Consider the following 17,896-nt stretch of genomic DNA (forward strand, 5'->3'; position numbering starts at 1 on the left):
CTCGGGTTAACCATCATAACAAGATGACATTCTTGAATAAAATATAAACTTTGAGTCTTCATAAGGGGATAAAAAAATATTTAACAATTTTAGCTCAGCTCATGGATTCAATCAATTAGATTATTTGAAAGGCCACTTCTTCAAGTTAAAAATAGTATCAGGGGCGGCGGAGTTGTCACATAAGTTGGGGTGGGGGGGGGGGATGGGGCGAAAGTTGGGGGGAGGGGTGGGTTTGTGGTTTCAGGTTTTAAACTGTTCAAACAAATTTGTCCTCGGTTGCATAGGTACCGCTTGAAATCCGTTGTTGGTTTAAAAAACGTTCATATATAAAGAAACATCCGCTCAGAATAGAGAGGGGGGGGGGGGGGGGGGGGGGGCGCTGGCCCCTGAGTATAAAAACGGGACAAAAACGGATTTTTTTCAAGCAGCAATTTTCGTTGTATTTACTTTACAATTTTACTTTAGTTTAGTGAACATAGTTTATAATACGTTTTATTCATCATATACAATATTTTTTTTAATTCGCGGTGTGTTAGCGCGAAAAATAGCTCAAAATAAAATTGTCTGACATCACTAAACTAGTAAGCCGTGCTTGTAATGCCCTGGGATCAGGGCCAGATGTTTTGTTTGAAGAAGGCCAATCACGCCACCATTTTACGCTCCCGCACGACAGAGCAAAAAAATGGTATGAAATTTTCCAATTCTCAATATATAAGCTCAAGATATGAAATTGAGATATTAGCGAGCAAAGTTGGCTTTATTTCTGATCAGAACCCGACTAAAAACGAGGAGAATTCATACTTTGAACATTCGAAAATTGCACTTCAAGCCTTAGAAAAAAACGCTTTTTGATATGTTGGTTTACATAACAAAAGGGACATTTATGCAAAAATTCAAGCTTACCGGAGTTAACTAGACCTTATTTTTGGGAAAACTTTCCATATTTTTGCTCTGTCCTCCCGCACAATACAAAGTCACACGAAGAGATCCATTTCCATGGGCTAATTCAAGCAAGTAACTGATCTACTTTAAATCAAATTTCGCTTATAAAGTAATGAGACTTTGATCGTGGACGGTCATTTCAATGGTGCTGGATGATCGACATTCTTTAAAACAAGAGATTTTCAGCAAGATGAACCATTTTAACGCAGTGGAACCAAATTAAAAGATTCAAAATTGATTCAAGTCTTAGCTAAGAGTAATTAAAACCGATTTTGATTAATAAATTAATTATTTTAAACCAATTATCTAAAATTAATTATTTATAATTAATTAATTAATTAATTAATTAAATAAAACCGAATTCAAGTCTTAGCTAAGAGTAATTTAAACCGAACTTGAAATCGGAAGTCAATAACGGGCTAATTTAAAGTGACTGATATGACTTTTGAGCATGCGCAAGAAGGCGGAGCTATCCCTGTCATAGCGCGCGTGGGTGTTTGCTAATTGGGACTTGTGATTAGCGATCACGTGACTTTTTGGATGGCAAACAAGCGCGCCCAGGCTTTTAGCGGCGCTTACGAATAAAACCAGAATTTTCTTTTTTCAGAATGGGTTTATTTTCATTTATTTTTTTTTTGTGTGTGTGTCGTTATCTGACGTGACAGGCGCAGTTATTTCTGTGTTTATTTTGGCTTGAATTTGCCACTCAAAAGGTCACGTGATCTCTTAGCGCAAGTCCCCTATTAACGGGGATAAGTGTGCAAAAGCCGGGCATAGATACGCTGTCTTGGTGTACAGAAAACCCCAACTGTAACAAGTGGGGAGGTTGAGAGCCAGTCAATTCCATGAAAAAATGCACTCGTTATTGTCGTTATTACCTTCTGTAGTCGAATTATCCGCGTCCTTTAAGAAAGGCAAAAACATGGACGTCGGCGCTTGCTCGGATCACATGTACTTAGACGAGATGACGCAGACCTCTGTAGTTTCGATGCTATCTTCGACCCTGCAGTTGCCCACTCTGTTACACTTCCGTATTTTCTTTATCAGTTTGAGATACTCTCGTCGAAAGGTTGGGATTAGTAGCGCGTAAATCACTGGACTCGTAACACTGCTCAACATGGCGAGGTAGCCATACAAGAGATACACCCATCGCGGCATCACCAAGCGCCCGATGAAGAAATCCACCAAGTCGATAGCGAGAATGGGTACCCAGCAACACAGGTAGCCCAACACAATCGCCACCAGAGTCTTAGTTATCGCTATCTCCTCGGCGCCGATAGAGGTCGTCACGGCAACCATGTGCTGTCGCACCTTAAGATACACTCGTAGATAACAGTAGCAGATGACGGTGCCCGGAATGAGTACGAGAACGATAAAATGAAGCCCTTTTTGCAAGCCGCTTTCAGACGAAGGAAAGCAGAGGATCTTACCAGGCTGGAACTTGAATTTCTCGTCTTCTAGTATGTAAGGTAATGGCGCGATCAGGGCGAACACCCACAGGGTTACGATATACACGGCAGTTGATCTTACACTAAAAGCCCTCTTAAACTTAGTGGGTCTCACAACTCGGTAGAATCTATTGACGGCGATGCAAGAAATCGTCTGCATTGAACCGACGGCAATAGCGATGCCGGAATAGCCCATGTATTGACAGGCGGCATAAGAGAACGGCCATTTACCTATCGCTAGAGATGGTGCAGCGAACGGCAACCCGTTTAGAACAGACATTGAGAGATCAAACACCGCCAGGCATGCTATGAGCATGTTGGTGGAGCCCCAAAGGCGGCGATTCTTTGCTATGACAAGAAGAGTCGCTGAGTTGCCGAGAAGCGCGCAAAAGCATATTAAACACCATAAGGAAACTTCGGCGATGCGCTGGACATTGCCTCGTTTTTTCATTGCTTGATACAACTCGTAAAACTCAGGTGTTTCGTTCATCACGAACCGAAAGCGCCAACACCAGCTCAGCTCTAACTAATTTCGGATGCTAGCAAGCGTAGTTATACGCGTAAAACCTCATGCCTAGGCTACTCCCTGTAGCGCTCCCAAATTAAAAATTCCAAAAGCGGTAGAATACTAGAGCCATTCATTAAGTGGGAAATTACAGCGTGTTTTCATCTGTGCTATAGCTGTGCTATAAAAGTGTTAATTCTGGTGGACTTGCCGTTTTGCGCGCTGTTTTAAATGATTACTCGCGACTACCCACGCAGACAAACCGTTTTCTCAACCATTGGGAGTTATCAAAAAAGATGAGGAATTTAGGATCATTTTTTTTATTGATTTGTTCATAAAGCCGTAAGTAGCTTGGCTAAAACGGTGTGGCTTATGAAGTGCCTACAGAGATTATAAGCACTAGTCTGAAGGGGGAAATTACCCTCTACCTGTCTACGCAGTTGAGTTCATTTGGTCTCGGCGTGTGTGGATTGCCGCGTCTTTTTTTTTTTCAATTTTAATTTCATTTTGTTATTGCTTGTTTGGTGATGGTCCAAACCTCGCAAAATTTACCATTGCAATTTTTCGTAAATTTTCCTAAAATTTAATTGAATGCACAGATACTGGTTTGGGACTTTTACGCCATTACTTTTCTTATAATTTTATTGCATGCAAGACGTCTGGTCTTGGACCTCGCAAAAAAAAATCATTTCAGTTCTTATATCAGGCGACTGGTTGGGCATTGCCATATGTTGTTAGCTGGCTTTATTTTACGAGTGGCGACAGGACCACTGTCTCGTCGCAACGCTTCATCGGAGGGGTTATCTAATACCAGGCCCGTATCCAGGGGGGGGGGGGGGGGGGCACACACACAAACACAACGGCCAAAAGTCCATTTTCGGTTCTCTATAGCGAGCTTTTTGTAGACAATACTATAAAGCACAAGATATATCACTCTGGTATGTCATCAATCCATAAGTCAGACGTTTTAGGAGGCAAATCCGACAATAAACGTCCATTGGGAGATACTGCAAAGGCATAAAGAATCTCTTTTTGTTCTTTCGGAGGTGATCAGATTTTTATCAGAAAACTCACAGTAACAGATGACTCACTCCCTCCCCTCCCCCCAGAAAAAAATTAATTCGGTCCACCACCAAGAAAAATTCTGGGTATGGGCCTGTAAAACCCTTAATTGCCCTGTCTGGGGACTGGGTATTCCGGGTCCCTGGGCTTCGGGTTGGTGTCTGGTTACTCTGCCAGGTATGTTAGTATATTTCTACGGCGGACCAGATAATTCGGTTCATTTTATCCCTCGCCTGGCAACCCCAGTTCTGATTGACGTTTTTGTTTTGGGGAGAGATACTAGGGCTTGTCTATTTTATGTGCCGTTCTTCAGGTCGAAGTTTTTGGAGTAAGTTAAGGTATGAGTTGTGGGTATTTAGATTTTTATATTCTGAATAATGAGCATTTTAATAATGGGGTTATTCTTAGGATGGTTAATACTTTTCTCTTCTTACCATTACCATATATCTGCCCCTGGGTAACTCAGCTTATGGATTGGACAGACTTGGTAGCATCATTTTGGCGGAGCCAGGTCTCCGTCCCATAATGAGAACACAATGAGGCTGGTGAGGATATATCACTTTACCCTAATTTAACGAACAAATGTTTCGAGAGTTGAAAACAACGATCCCGTGGGTTTTTAGACAAAAGAAATAGAAATGTAACGAGTAAGGATTTCGCTGAATCGGGAGGCAGGAGACATTTCGCACAAAGGTGAGCGATATTTTATTTGCTGAATACAATATTCAACACAAATTGGGAATGCAGTTTTTGTTTTTTTATTAAGAAATCGCTGACAAAGTATCCTAATTTCCGTGCTCCCTGTGCCCATATGAACAAGCCCAATAGTCCAGTTTCGAGTTCCGTTTAGCCTGCTTGCAGGCGGTACTCGGTTATCATCGCGAAAAATCGGTTATCATCGCGGAAAACCCTCTCCGTTCGATGATAGGGCGCCATATTGTATTCTAAGCCGCACGGTTCCTGGGGGCGAGCGCAAAAACGGACGCAGGGCAGGGAGGAAAGGAGAGGGAAGAGGAAAAAAAAACCCCTTCCCCCTTCCCTCTCCTTTCCCCCCTACCCTGTGTCTGTTTTTGCGCTCGCCCCCAGGAACCGTGCGGCTTAGAATACAATATGGCGCCCGATCATCGAACGGGGAGGGTTTTCCGCGATGATAACCGAGCTTAGAATACAATATGGCGCCCGATCATCGAACGGAGAGGGTTTTTCGCGATGATAACCGAGTACCGCCTGCAAGCAGGCTAAGTTCCGTTTTGCCTGCTGGTCATAGGCACAGAGGACGCATAAATACAGTGCAAGCCTCGTTTTCAATTGAATCGATTGCAAATACCAGCGGAATCATGAAGTATTCTCAGGTTTCTGCATTGTTTTATTCCAAGTTCAAGAGGATTATCGCTGGTATGCCCATGGAATTTGCATCAAGTCGAGGCTTACACTGTATTCATGCGTCCTTAGTCTATAAGTCCAGCGGTCATAGTAGAACTAGAAATTGGGCTATTGGAAGGCTATTAGTAAATAGTTCATGTTCGCAAGTGTTCGAATGACATAGCTTAAAAAAAGACGAATCGAGGGAATCGAGGAAAAATTGGCTTTGAGTATCCAGTCAGGAGAGGAATTCAGACATCATTGGCTAAGGCAGGGGCTCATGCTGAGGTGTTTCCGTGTTTATTGGCGGAGAGCTTGGCAGAGCGGAGAACATTTGAAACCATGGGGCATATCGGAATTGTACGGTATTTTCCCCAAAATAAAATCCTTTAAAAACGTCTAAAACTCAATGTTTCCCGGAAATTTCGCAGTAAAATCCACAGGGCCGCAGAGCCGCACAATACTTCTGGCAGATTATGCTAATTTTGTTAAAGCAAGACTGTTCTTTCGTAATGGCGTTATTATTTCGCTCTTTCCTTATTATTGTTATTGTGTTGGCTTAGGTTTAATTATGTGTTTACTGCGAGTATTTTATTTGTGTCGATTGATAATTACTACATGACCGGGAAGGACTTTGCACAAAAAGAAACATCTTTAGCGGCATTAGCATTCGATGTTTTCAGTACAATATCCCATCAAATAACTATATTTATGTAAGTTGTTTCCATGGGCCTAAAAACATTCGATAAATGGAGGGAGGCAATATAATTAAAACGATAAAAAAAAAAAAACTTCTCAAAAAGGCCGTACCTTTAGAATGCGGGTTGGCTTTGATCGTATCGCTTTATTCACCTAGCGTGAGAATCTACACCGTTCCGAAAATAAAACATGAAAATGAAATTGACAGCTTAAAGCTGTTTCCGTTCAGAAACAAAAGTCAAGTGTCAACAAAAATGGTTTTAGTAACGCTCTACATGCCAAAATACAAAGAGCCCTACGGATTTGGCGTTCGGTACTTCATTCTTAAACAGGGGCTTCAAAACAAGTTAAAATGGCTCAAACTTCTTCATGTAGAACGGACAGTGGGATAAAGGGTTCCTGCCCTACTTATGTCACTTATACTACTTATAAGAAACGTTTATTATAACAAAGAATAGTTTTACAGTGCACGCTAACTACATTGGCTTTCGAGTAAATAAAAAACACTTTGCAAATTCTCGTAAAGTTGACTTTATTGAAAACACAACAAACATGCGAAGTGCGAATGTGGTATGTGATGTGCATACTTTAAAAAGCGAGCAATTAACTCACTTAATTAAGTGAAAAATGTACAAAAGACTTCTGCATAAAAGCAGAAGAATAAATATTTAAATATAACACTTTGAGCAATTTATACAGATCACAACTGGTCACTTGTTTTGGTCTTTTTGACACGAATTTGATATTTGACACACTAGCGTTGTAACTTGAGTTGTCCAAATTCGACATTTACAGTCATAAACGGCAATCACTTTTAAAATAAACAGTCAACTGATTCAATAATTGATGAGTGGCACTCGTATCTACAGGATCATAATTTCCTGATTCCTAAATAAATTTGTTGTAGTGAGTTTTCTATTTTTATTTTTTGACTTTTCTATTTTTCTTATTTTCAATTTCTATTTCTAGAATGGTTCTCACTCGATTTTTAAGCCTAACATATTAGTAAATTATATTGTGCTTACCCCTCGTGACTTTATAGATTAATCTGAACGTAGGAAATAAAGTACAAAATAGCTCAAAAACATCCAAAATAGAAGAATTTTAACGTCAACAACAAAGAAGGAATAAAAACTACCATGCCTTAACCACAATTAAGAAACCTTTTAACGCTCTTATAATAATATACACTTGACCTTTTGAAGGTAAACAGTCAGTTCAATCGCAAAGTTTGAATAAATCAAAGTTTTCTTCTGTAGAGTAAATTAAAGACGAGTTATAACTCGACCGGCGTCTGTGCTGCTATTTGGCATCAACTGTAATCCCAACCGTTGATGCGCCTCATCCGATCCAACCTCGACTTCATTATCACAGCCAGTTATTTCGTCTGATGGCGCCTCTTCTTGTTGCTCTACCATTCCGAGCTCAGAGGGGCAATGCGATGAGCACCCCGAAGAGCTTGAAGTTTGCATGTTTAGTTCTCTAGCAGAACATCTAGGGGTATCAACTGGATAGGTGTCATGGAACCGGGAAAAGTCGATATGGTAGGCACCGTTCTTGAAGCAGTCATAAGTGACTAATTCCGTGAAATTATGCCCCCAGTGTATTTCGTCTGCTATGTAGGACGTCCTTGCTTGGGTTGTCATTCCGGTGGATTCGACTATTCCTTCTAGAATTAGAACAACTTCGAAATCTAGCCTGAGCAAGTTGTCTGCGGAGACGTTGTAGAAAGGACTTTCATCGTTGATCTCGTGTACAACTATTGCTGGGATGAATAAGTTTATTTTCTCCTCCTCTTCACAAATCAAATCGTGGCGTAACGGTAATCCTTGCTGAAAAAATCCAATTTCTTTGCCTTCCTTTGTGCAATGTCTTCGAACGACTACTGCACGCATGTGAGATTCTATTAGTTGACTTTTCGTTCTAATATCGCCAACTCTGAACATCAAGCAAAGTTTGCCATCTCGCAAAGCAATCACCCCGTGATTAGAAAATAATACAGTCCGACCTCTCAAGTGTGGACGGGAGAGTTTAGCAAATATTAATCCAAGCATTGTCGATGAAATTAAAAGTCCGACTATGCACTGAACGATCAGCAGAAATACACCTTCAGGGCAATGTGGCGTTACTTGCCTCCCGCCATATCCAATCGTAGTTTGTGTCTCGAGTGAAAACAAAAATGCAGAGGTCCAACTGTCGACCTTCTCAATACACTCAATATTGAAGTACTTTTGACGATAGAGATAAACACCCCACCACAGACTCCCGAAAATTAACCAGCTTACAAGAAAAGAGACCGTAAAAATGAGGAAAACGTATCTCCACCTTGCATCGATGAGAGTTGTAAAATGATCCGCCAAGTATAACTGTGGCCTACGTGGTACATCCGACACAATATTCACCGTTCCTTTCTTGCCAATAAGCCGCCTTTTCTGTAACTTCTTGATATAAGATCTTCTCTTCCCGTGTTTTGTTACTTTCCTTTGGTTGACATAATTTCCCGTAATGCCAAGATCAACCTCTAACTCCATCATTTACACTGTAGAGTCCCGTAAGAGTGTCTTGAACAATGCCGGGAGAACGGTGTATTTGTTTGGGCGAGAATTAATAGTTATACGCTGTCTAGAAAGTTATTAATCGCCATGGTTAAATATCCACTAGTCACGGCATAATTAATCAACAGTGATTTGCTCTTTAAAGTTAAATTTCGGCCCAGATTTATGTCATTTTTAGACAGTACATTTTACGTAACCGGGTCACGGCTTGTGTTGTGATTTCGTCGTCACAGACCGCGTGGCTTAGAGCATATAGGTATTTGCTCTCGCAGGAAGTCAACTGAAACGACCGCTGATTGGCTGGTGGCCAAGCTTTACCCCCTGATCAAACAAAAGACGTTGACGCATGACAGTTCATTGGGAAACAGTCAATGTTATTGATTTAACGCCCGCATTTGATATTAAATGTAACATAAAATACATAATCCCAATTGAAGTCCATGTTGGGGCAAGGTTAGGTGAAAAAAAAAAAAACGCCTTCGTTGTAAATTAGGTGATAAAGCAGCGATGATAGAATCCTTTAGCACATGGCGATAACACTTTCGACATGTTCGCCTAAAAGATTATAATCGTCAACCCTATGTCGACGCGATAGATATAATAATAGATATAAGTACACAACATTAACAAACACTGTACATCTATGGATTTGAAGCGTATACAAAAAAACTTAAGGGAAATTTGACCTTTTCAGGTAAAAATGAATAACAATTACGCGCTATAAATAATAAACGACAATAGATTTGAACTAACTTCTACCTGAAAATATAGGCGTGAAACTCCTTAGCAACGTTTTTTACGTTACCGTGAAACACAGATGCAACTCTCTCAGAAACCACCAAAAAACAAGCGATTTTCGCCTGAACTCTCTTGACCGCAAGCATCAATGAATCGTATCACTTTAATATTTCCTATAACAAAACACAGCTAGTAGTCAAGTACAATACAATAGTCAAAACTGTCTCGAAACTACTGCATCAAGAACAGATGTTCTTAACATAACAATAGGCCTTTACATATTTCATACAATATGATTAAAAGATCGGCCAATAAACGGCGTGGAGATACTTAAAATAGGATCACATGGTGTTTTAGCCAGGCAAGATAAATTATGTTTATTATTAAGTGCCCTCGCAAAGATAAATGCAAAATGGAGGGAAATATTGTAAATTCGGCGCGCCAAATCAAAAATGCGCACGTGCAAAATAAATCAGAAAAATCAAATAGAATTTTTTTTTTTTGAGAGGGTTCCTAGTACGACTCAAAAGTGCGAAAATACCGTTTTGTAAATTTAAAAGATTTTATTATCAACTTACCTTTGATTACTATACTCTACTCATTTCTGGTTCATTTTTTCACACACAGCTCACGAGTAACGCACCGACATCGTGTGCAATATATTTTTTTATTGTAATACCTGAATGGCTATGTACAGTACAAATATGTACAGTACACAGTTAATACATTTACAAAAGTCTGAAGACGACCTTAATAAAACTTGAAGAAATGCTCATTAAAAAACAATGTATGAATTTTATGGAACCCACGGACAATAGAGGGAATCCCTATGTTTTCAGCAAACATTCACAGAACAGGGGTGAACCAATTGAGCTTAGCTATGAGATGTAAAACATATTTTAGTGGGGTCAATCGGTATACATATTTTTCAAATAAAACGGTTAAATCATGGTAGCTATCTACTTTTTCTTTTTCCCGCTCTTTTTTCCTTTCTTCCCCTTCTTTCCTTTCTTTTTCTTCTTCTGAAGGGCTTTTCTTGCCTTGTGGGCCCTCCACATAGCCTGAATAAGTCGTGCAGCTCTTATTTTTAGGTTTAGTTCCCTTTCGGCTGCCTCGGCTTTCTCTTTAGCGATTCTCCTCTCTTCAACAATCTGTACATACTCTGCCTCAAGTGTTTTAAATCTTTCCTCAAGTTCCTGGAGCTGCTTTTTCTCCTCTGTGTACACGACATCAAGGGCATCGAACTCATCCTGGTAGATGGAAAAGATAAGCAGGATTTGAGGAGGGGGGCGTAAGGGGGGTGCGAAAATTGCAGAGAAAAAACACAGCAAAACGCCAAATTCGCAAAACCGTCAAACAAGTCAATAACCGTAAACCGCGCAGTCTAGAGAAACCGCAATACCGCGGAATAAAAAAGGTAAAACTGTGCCAGATTTAAGGCAAAACCGCAAACCCTTACGCCCCCCCCCCCTTTGCGGCATATCTGTCAAATCTCCTGGCTCTACTGTAAGTCTCCAAGTTTTTAGCATTGATCTCCTGGCATAAACCTTTAATATGTAATTAATGTAAACATTTCCTGGATAAATTCCTCACTATATTCCAATGTATTGTTGAAATTGAAATTCATGTTTTTTTGGGGGGCTCGGTTCAATATTTTGACAATTACCGGTAAGCGAAGGCCACATTTGACACAACAGGAGGAAGGGGGAGAAAACAATATTAACATAAATTCTACCAGCTGCCATTCTTTCTTGACATGTGCACAGGGGGTGCATGTGCATCAAAACTCAGCTGCAACAGTCTTTTCTTTTTGAAGAATAGCCAAATTTCAGATTTTTCCTATATGAGATCTATGACTGCGCACACACACACCCCTCCCCCAGCAAATCATGGCTATGGCCTTGCATTCTTTCTACTAACTGTTGCACTATATACAAACCTGTCTTTCACCCATGTCATTATCAAACTTCTGGATCCAGTTCTCCACTTCTGTTTCAATCTTGTATTTGCGCTGCAAATGAGAATATAACCATTTAATTATATGTCGAAAAACTTAAACAGTGTACATGACATCTCCCTTTTAGATTTCAACAAATTCGACCATACATTTCTACCCCTCCCTTGGTTCATTCCCCAAAAGCCTGGTTATGCTCCTACATAGTATTCTATGATTCTGTCTTTTCACAACATGAAAGATCAGGAATAACAGTTTAGTATCAATGATTTCCAGAGTTAAAAAGTTAAATCATAAACTGTGACCTATTGTAAGATAAATGATACAGAAATTCTCACCTTTCTTAGGGCAAGCTCACTCTCTCTATGGGATACTGTTTGTGCTTCAAGCTTCTTTTTAGTTTCAATCAATTCTTGCTGAAGCTTAGCTTTCTTTCCATCAGAGTTTTTCATTTCGGCAGCATCTTGCTTGCTAGCTTCAGTTACGATCCGTTTATTTTGCTCTTCAGCATTTTTATCCACATTGAAAATATCGTTTTTAAGACGTCGGATAATTTCATTTCTTTTTGCAATCTGGAAGAAAAAATTGTAAGTTATACTAAGTACAAAAGTATAAGGAAGGTTGAATGGTCCTTGGAGAGAAACTACAAGCACCAGCAAAATATGGTATGAGAAAATTGGAAGTGAGTGCATAGTCCAAAAATAAAAAAGCAATTGAAAGTACTGCTTAAAATTTGTTGAGGGTTCAGAAGTTTTACCATGCCAAAAATTGGCATGTTTTTGTGTATGGTACAGATTACTGAGTGCGGTAAACTATCTAATAAATGCCTTATATCTAACGAATGCCTGCCCTCAAGCTTACAAGTTTATAATGAATGCCTCTCTAACAAACTCCCCCTCACCCTTCCAGCTTAATAACAAACAACATAAGGAATTTCAGTGATGTAAATCAAGTTTAATTGCCTGCTCGCTCAATCAACACTGGTGAGTAAGTAGCATCTTGCTCAATGTCAAGAAACGCTAAGCAGGCTATAATTTAATGTGATTCTGACTGAAATCAGAACCCTTAGAACACTTAGGTTTTGTTACATATATTGTTAAAATAGTTTAAAATAAACACTCATCTTTAATAAACGTCTCCTATCTATTGAAAATCTCCCTTAGACCATCAAAATTTAATAAACGCCCCCAGGCCTGTGGGGTGGGGGTTCAAGAGTGGAAGGAAAAAGAGAGAGAGGGGGGGGGGGGGGGGGGGTGAGGGGCCATACCACACCTCAGAAATCAGAGAGAGATCTATAAAACAAAACAAGAAGAAAAAGTTGTTCCCTACCTCATTATCTCTATCATCTATAGCGTTTTGCAGCTCATCTTGTAGCTTATCAGCCATCTGACTTGATCTCTTCTGGCGTTCTGCCACCGCCATCAAATACTTATCTCTATCTTTAAGCTCGCTCGGAGTAGTCAACAACCGCTCAAATAACACTGCTCTAATAGCAGAGAGTTCGTCTATCATGGAGTTAGACTCGAACGAACGTTCGTGTCTCTCAGTTCGTATGGCGGTCATTGCTGTCGGGTTTCGGGAAAACTGCCGAAGTAGAGTTCGTAAAGATTGTTGTAGCATCATTGACAACTGTTGTACCCGTTCGGCATCAACTTCACCGATGTCACTGCTTCGCGCTGACCGCCCTGATTTATGCGATGAAATGGCACTTGCAACAGAGCTTGTACGGCTGGTTTTCTGTACTGTAGGTGTTCCCGGGGTTTGGGATTCTTCTCCTTCGATAACGCTTCCACGGCGAGACGAGGCAGGCGTTGAAACTGAAGTTTGAGGTGAAGCCGAGCGCGCGCGTTTTTGCTCCAGTTCAAACTTGGATACTGCCTTTTGGTACGCATGTTGAAGCTTGTCGTGTTCACTTATAAGCAACGAAAGTTCTGATCCTAAGATAACGGAATATCGCTCAAGGTTTTCAGCAATGAAAGGCAGTAAAGAACCAATTTCTATTCTGCGAATAGTGTCGTCGAGGACGGAAATCACTCGTTGGGATTCAACAGAAGATAGCTTCTTACGAGCGGGGTCTAGTACTTTAAGTGGATCATTCACTTCCTTGGCTTTCGCCTTCTGTTTTTCTTTGGCTTTTTGGGGTAAATGATCGAAACTCGAGGCCACCGAACCAGTGGTTTCGGCGCGAGCGGACGGGGCCACCGCCATGGTCGCCATGTTTGGATGTGTTCTGGACAAGATCCACCGTTACCAAGGAGATACGAAACAAATATTTTTTCACAGGGAGGGGTGAGTGGTGACAAAGACGGCTCTGCAGAACACAGGTAGCCCAAACAAAACTAAGAAAGTCTTGTAGTGTAACAAATATTCAGCATGGCTAGAAAATAGCCTACGTAGCGGCTCACAGGCTACTAGAATCAATGAGTCAATGTTTTGTTTATATTGCAATTTTTCTATTTTATTATTTTTTATTTTCTATTTTAGGGTAAGCTTGCTTTTTATTGTAAAGAAAAGACAGAAAAGTAAAACAGCTCAGACAAGCAGCAATAAAAAACTCTGGGTTTTCTCAACAATGTTTCTCTAAGTAGCACTACTTTTACTTTCTTTGTCCTTTTCTTTGGATTGTTCTAAAAATCTCTTAAAGGAAGCATACTCCTTTTTCTCCTCTTCATCCTCCTCATCAGTTTGCATTCCCTCGCTCCCGCTATCGCTCTCCAATGCTGTGCCGACTGCTATTCCAGTGGTCTGGCGCTCGGTGTGAAGAAGTGCTTGCTCAGTAGCAGTCAATGGCACTGATTGACCTTCTCCTAAATCCTTTTTCAACTTTTCCATTTGCTCTGTCTTTTCCTTTTCTTCTTTCTGCAATTTTTCCTTCTTTAGCTTTTCATACTCTGAAAATAAAAAGGATTGTCAAATGATGTCACTAGTATGCCTTTGCTAAACAATGTGGGAACAAAAAATGTGTATGTAATTCCAAGACTAAAGGGCATACACCCAGGATTGGCTGAGGGAGGTGCGCAGTCATGGGTATCATATGCAAAAAGCATAGGATATGAAGATACCTTAATAAGAAATGACCCATTTTCTGGCCACCAAGAGGGGGTGGTGCGCATGCACCCTGCGCAAACCCCTGTGTACGCGCCTGTTACCACTCCTTCTACCCCAGGTGCCATGCAGAGCAATATCAAAATGGTATTTTGGAATAACAATCACCATTTCGAAATAACAGTAAGTGGTTTATACCCCCCTAGTATCCCTCCAAAAACAGGGGAGGGGAGAAGACAGCAAAGAAGTGGATACCCATTATCAACCATTGACAATATTTTATATTACAATAACCCCATATAGCAATCAACATTCAGATGCTTAAATGTACCTGGTTTATATTCCCTCTCGTACTCATCCTCCGCCCGTCCAACAGCTAAGAGAAACTCATCGATTCCAGCTCCTGTAATGGAAGAAACTCCCACACAATCTAGATTCTGGTAAAACTCATCCAGTACAAGACTCATGGAGCGGGTAAGACTTGACATGTATGTAGTGTCCTGGGAAAGGGCTTCCTCGAATGTCTCAAAATCCTGCATCCATTCACGGATGAAGCCATCATCTACAATGTCAGTCTGTAAATAATCGGTAAATGATAAATTGATATTTTTTAAAGGCAAAAACACTCAGCTCTTGTGAGATTCCGGTGTTAAAGTGTAAACATTCCTCAAGTGCTTGTCATTGTTCAGGAAACAGATTTAAATCATTTACAAAGTACAAAGATTATGATTTGGTGCAGTGCTTGGCCTTTCTATGCCTTCACTGAACCATTGGCCAATTTGTTTGTTTCTAAAAAATATGACTCTTGCTCTGATTGACTTATTCTAACAATCACAAATGGTGAAGAGAGAGGGATCACGGCATACTCTTGTACACATGCGAAAGGCAGACAAGGCTGAATGTCCCATCTCACATTTTACAAAAACCACACATAGCTGTCGAGTTGGCCCTCGAACATCCCTCCAATCCTTCGGAATTTTTTTTTTAATTTAAAAAGATCTCTTACAATCATAGTGTTCAACCATTTATTTCTCCTGTCTGCTGCACATACATTTCTGTATGTTTCTTCCTGAAGCTGAATAAAACTCACCTTGTTGAGAACAACAACAAAAGGGAGCTTTGTCTTGTAGAGGATACTGCAGGCATATAGCATGTTTGACATGAATGTCACTGGGCTGGTACTGCGTGGGGTGTCCACGACGTACACCACGACTGTGGGAAATAATGATGCTAAGGCTTCTGTGATGATTGATCCTGATGCTGACCAAGTAAAGACTTCAATCTGACCAGGAGTATCAAAGATGGCATACCTAGGGAGTAACAATATAAAAATTCCAACAGAATTTCGAGATATTTCTATCAATGAGCATCAAACATCTTGTTCTAGGGCATTTTAAACCCACAACAAAAGTTCTGATGTCTAATAATCAGTATTCATATGTGGTATTTCCGTGGTTATGCAGGAGACAAAAATTTTAAATAAACTCTACTCTGGCATACCTGTGTTCTGATCCTCTCTTCTCGAGGAATGTCATCACTTGGTCAAACCTTGTTGCGAATAAGTTAAGGGAGGTCACTATTCCTCCATTAGGGCCCAGTCCATATTGCTTCATAACCTCTTTGTAGTTTACAGTGTCCCGCACATCAATGTTGACAGGGTAGGGGACCTCATGAACTGCTGGGTCAAGATTGACCACATAGGGTGCTTTCTTGCCGGCATGTAGGTGGGCAGTTAGTCTCTAAAGGAGAGATCGATCCAGCAATTGACTGATTAACATTTGCATGTTTTTGCAATAATAGGGTGGGGGAGGGCAAGGCAAAGACCTCATAAAAGAGCTCAGGTGGTTTATTTATATATAAAACAAAATTTCCCTTAAAGCTGCATTGTCACCAGTTTACTTCCGGTCGACTACATAAGAATCTCCGATGGTCTTTAATGGAAAACACGAAAAATATTTCAAAATATAGAAAGCAGTGTGTCTATTGGAAGTTTCTCTGAGGATGTGACTGCTAATTTAAAGCGGATGGCCTGTTTAATATTTCGGATTTGAATAGATTCTTTTGTCTTTTAACGGTTGAGGATTCCGTCGGACCTCCGGAAGTAAACTCGTGACAATGCGGCTTTAATTATTTAATGCCTAATGCTACCACGGAATCCTTTCCCTTTCCTCAGATTTGCCACAGCACAGGGAGAAAAAACAGATAATTACTTTCTAGGTTAGTTCTTATTGGACATTTTTAAAGAAATCATAGTCACCCGGCCCTACCAATCAATAATTCCGATAATCAATAATAATCAATAGTAATCGATAAAAATCAATATCAATCAATCAATTAATATCGGAAAACAATAGAAATCGATAACGTGAAACTGTGTGATTGTCAATTATTATAGATTATTATTGATTATAATGATAAATATTGATTTCTTCCATTCCATCAAAATGTATCACCCTTAACCGACAATCATCTCTTTGCCAATAAATTTACCATACCAACTCTAAAAATCAACCAGTTTAAGAGGTCGTCCACACTAACATGGATTAACGGTTTGTTTTGCGAAAATGCTTCACTTGATTTGTGTCCACACTCATACCTGTCAACCTCCGAAAATCTCAAGGCTTGAGAATTTTTGGGGGGAGGGGTGGGGTATATTCATTTTTTGGGGGGAGGGGTGGGTTTTACCTTGAAGGCGTTAGCCGTATAGAAAGCTCTCACAAACAAATCCACTTATAGATCTCACGAGGGTGTTAGATGAATTGCGCTACGCAAGGGAATTATTGTTTCAAATATTTTAATAGAAAATAGACAAAATGACGATTTTCCATAGAATAATTTTTCGGAAGCGATAATCGCTAAAAAGCGAGAGATTTGGTGCTCAACGCGGGAGAAGGGGCCCAAAATCTTGAGACTTCGCCTAATTCGGAAGAGTTGACAGGTATGCCACACTATCGTTTTTGCTTAGCCAGTCATAAAACCTGAATTCAAACATCAGGAAACACTGAAAGGTGAGCGTGACGTCGTTTTTATGATATGCGCATGCTCAAAGCATGCTCATATTGATACAGATTCGACCGTCCACACTACTGACCAAATTATACGGATTTATTTGTCAATTTCGACAAAAGAACTTGGTTCCCAGGATCCAACACTCGTGTTAGTCAGAACGGAAGGCCTAAACGTATTAAAGTAAACGGCTTCAAACAAATCCGTGTTATTGTGGACGACCCCTAACTTTATTTCCTTGAAAAAAAAAAAGATTCTCGAACACATCCAAACACGTGTGAATTGTCAGGACTTTTACAAACAATCAAATTTTGTTATTTGATAGCGATTCAGCGAGAATCTAGAACCCTGTGGTCTTCTACATTACCTGAACAAACGTTGTCTTGCCCGACCCTGCCATGCCTAGCACCAGCATACAAGTTGGTTTTGTCTCATTCGCGCCGTTCGGTTCAACGCCACCACTTGCAGCCGCCATCTTGTAAACTACCCAGCATACACCACGCAGAGGCAACCATTTACCCTCCCTCTCCCCACAAAATATGCCTACAGGCTCAATAAATGCTACTCACAAACTAAATAC

General features: G+C 40.3%; 4 protein-coding genes across 4 annotated transcripts; all 4 read right to left on the bottom strand.

Annotated features, from left to right (window-relative positions):
* Nucleotides 1–1,547: 1,547 nt before the first annotated feature.
* LOC5516898 (melatonin-related receptor) lies at nt 1,548–3,107 on the bottom strand. Its single transcript, XM_001636940.3, has one exon. The coding sequence runs from the start codon at nt 2,878–2,880 to the stop codon at nt 1,888–1,890; it is 993 nt and encodes a 330-aa protein (XP_001636990.3). The 5' UTR covers nt 2,881–3,107; the 3' UTR covers nt 1,548–1,887.
* Nucleotides 3,108–6,533: 3,426 nt separating this feature from the next.
* LOC5516948 (ATP-sensitive inward rectifier potassium channel 8) lies at nt 6,534–9,811 on the bottom strand. The gene has a single exon (XM_032386834.2). It carries the CDS (start codon nt 8,550–8,552, stop codon nt 7,284–7,286), a length of 1,269 nt encoding a protein of 422 aa, XP_032242725.2. The 5' UTR covers nt 8,553–9,811; the 3' UTR covers nt 6,534–7,283.
* Nucleotides 9,812–9,959: 148 nt separating this feature from the next.
* LOC5516949 (dynein regulatory complex protein 10) lies at nt 9,960–13,646 on the bottom strand. The gene is made up of 4 exons (XM_032386833.2): nt 12,595–13,646; nt 11,604–11,837; nt 11,251–11,322; nt 9,960–10,561 (listed from the first exon to the last, which is right to left on the bottom strand). Exons 1-4 carry the CDS (start codon nt 13,480–13,482, stop codon nt 10,271–10,273), a joined length of 1,485 nt encoding a protein of 494 aa, XP_032242724.2. The 5' UTR covers nt 13,483–13,646; the 3' UTR covers nt 9,960–10,270.
* A 50-nt stretch (nt 13,647–13,696) lies between these two features.
* LOC5516899 (GPN-loop GTPase 1) lies at nt 13,697–17,830 on the bottom strand. The gene is made up of 5 exons (XM_001636943.3): nt 17,684–17,830; nt 15,811–16,049; nt 15,401–15,620; nt 14,642–14,885; nt 13,697–14,156 (listed from the first exon to the last, which is right to left on the bottom strand). The coding sequence occupies exons 1-5, from the start codon at nt 17,789–17,791 to the stop codon at nt 13,846–13,848; spliced, it is 1,122 nt and encodes a 373-aa protein (XP_001636993.2). The 5' UTR covers nt 17,792–17,830; the 3' UTR covers nt 13,697–13,845.
* Nucleotides 17,831–17,896: the final 66 nt, after the last annotated feature.

The sequence above is a fragment of the Nematostella vectensis genome, chromosome 12 (assembly GCF_932526225.1).
Source record: "Nematostella vectensis chromosome 12, jaNemVect1.1, whole genome shotgun sequence".
Classification (NCBI taxonomy): domain Eukaryota; kingdom Metazoa; phylum Cnidaria; class Anthozoa; order Actiniaria; family Edwardsiidae; genus Nematostella; species Nematostella vectensis.

Excerpts from the sequence above, each read along its gene's own strand:
- LOC5516898 (XM_001636940.3), bottom strand. The coding sequence starts at position 2,880 with ATGAACGAAACACCTGAGTTTTACGAGTTGTATCAAGCAATGAAAAAA.
- LOC5516948 (XM_032386834.2), bottom strand. The coding sequence starts at position 8,552 with ATGATGGAGTTAGAGGTTGATCTTGGCATTACGGGAAATTATGTCAAC.
- LOC5516949 (XM_032386833.2), bottom strand. The coding sequence starts at position 13,482 with ATGGCGACCATGGCGGTGGCCCCGTCCGCTCGCGCCGAAACCACTGGT. Across the intron at positions 11,323-11,603 it reads GTGAGCTTGCCCTAAGAAAG|CGCAAATACAAGATTGAAAC; the intron begins GTGAGAATTTCT and ends TCTCATTTGCAG. Across the intron at positions 10,562-11,250 it reads ATGACATGGGTGAAAGACAG|GATGAGTTCGATGCCCTTGA; the intron begins GTTTGTATATAG and ends TCCATCTACCAG.
- LOC5516899 (XM_001636943.3), bottom strand. The coding sequence starts at position 17,791 with ATGGCGGCTGCAAGTGGTGGCGTTGAACCGAACGGCGCGAATGAGACA. Across the intron at positions 16,050-17,683 it reads GCAAGACAACGTTTGTTCAG|AGACTAACTGCCCACCTACA; the intron begins GTAATGTAGAAG and ends TCTCTCCTTTAG. Across the intron at positions 14,886-15,400 it reads TTGTTGTTGTTCTCAACAAG|ACTGACATTGTAGATGATGG; the intron begins GTGAGTTTTATT and ends GATTATTTACAG.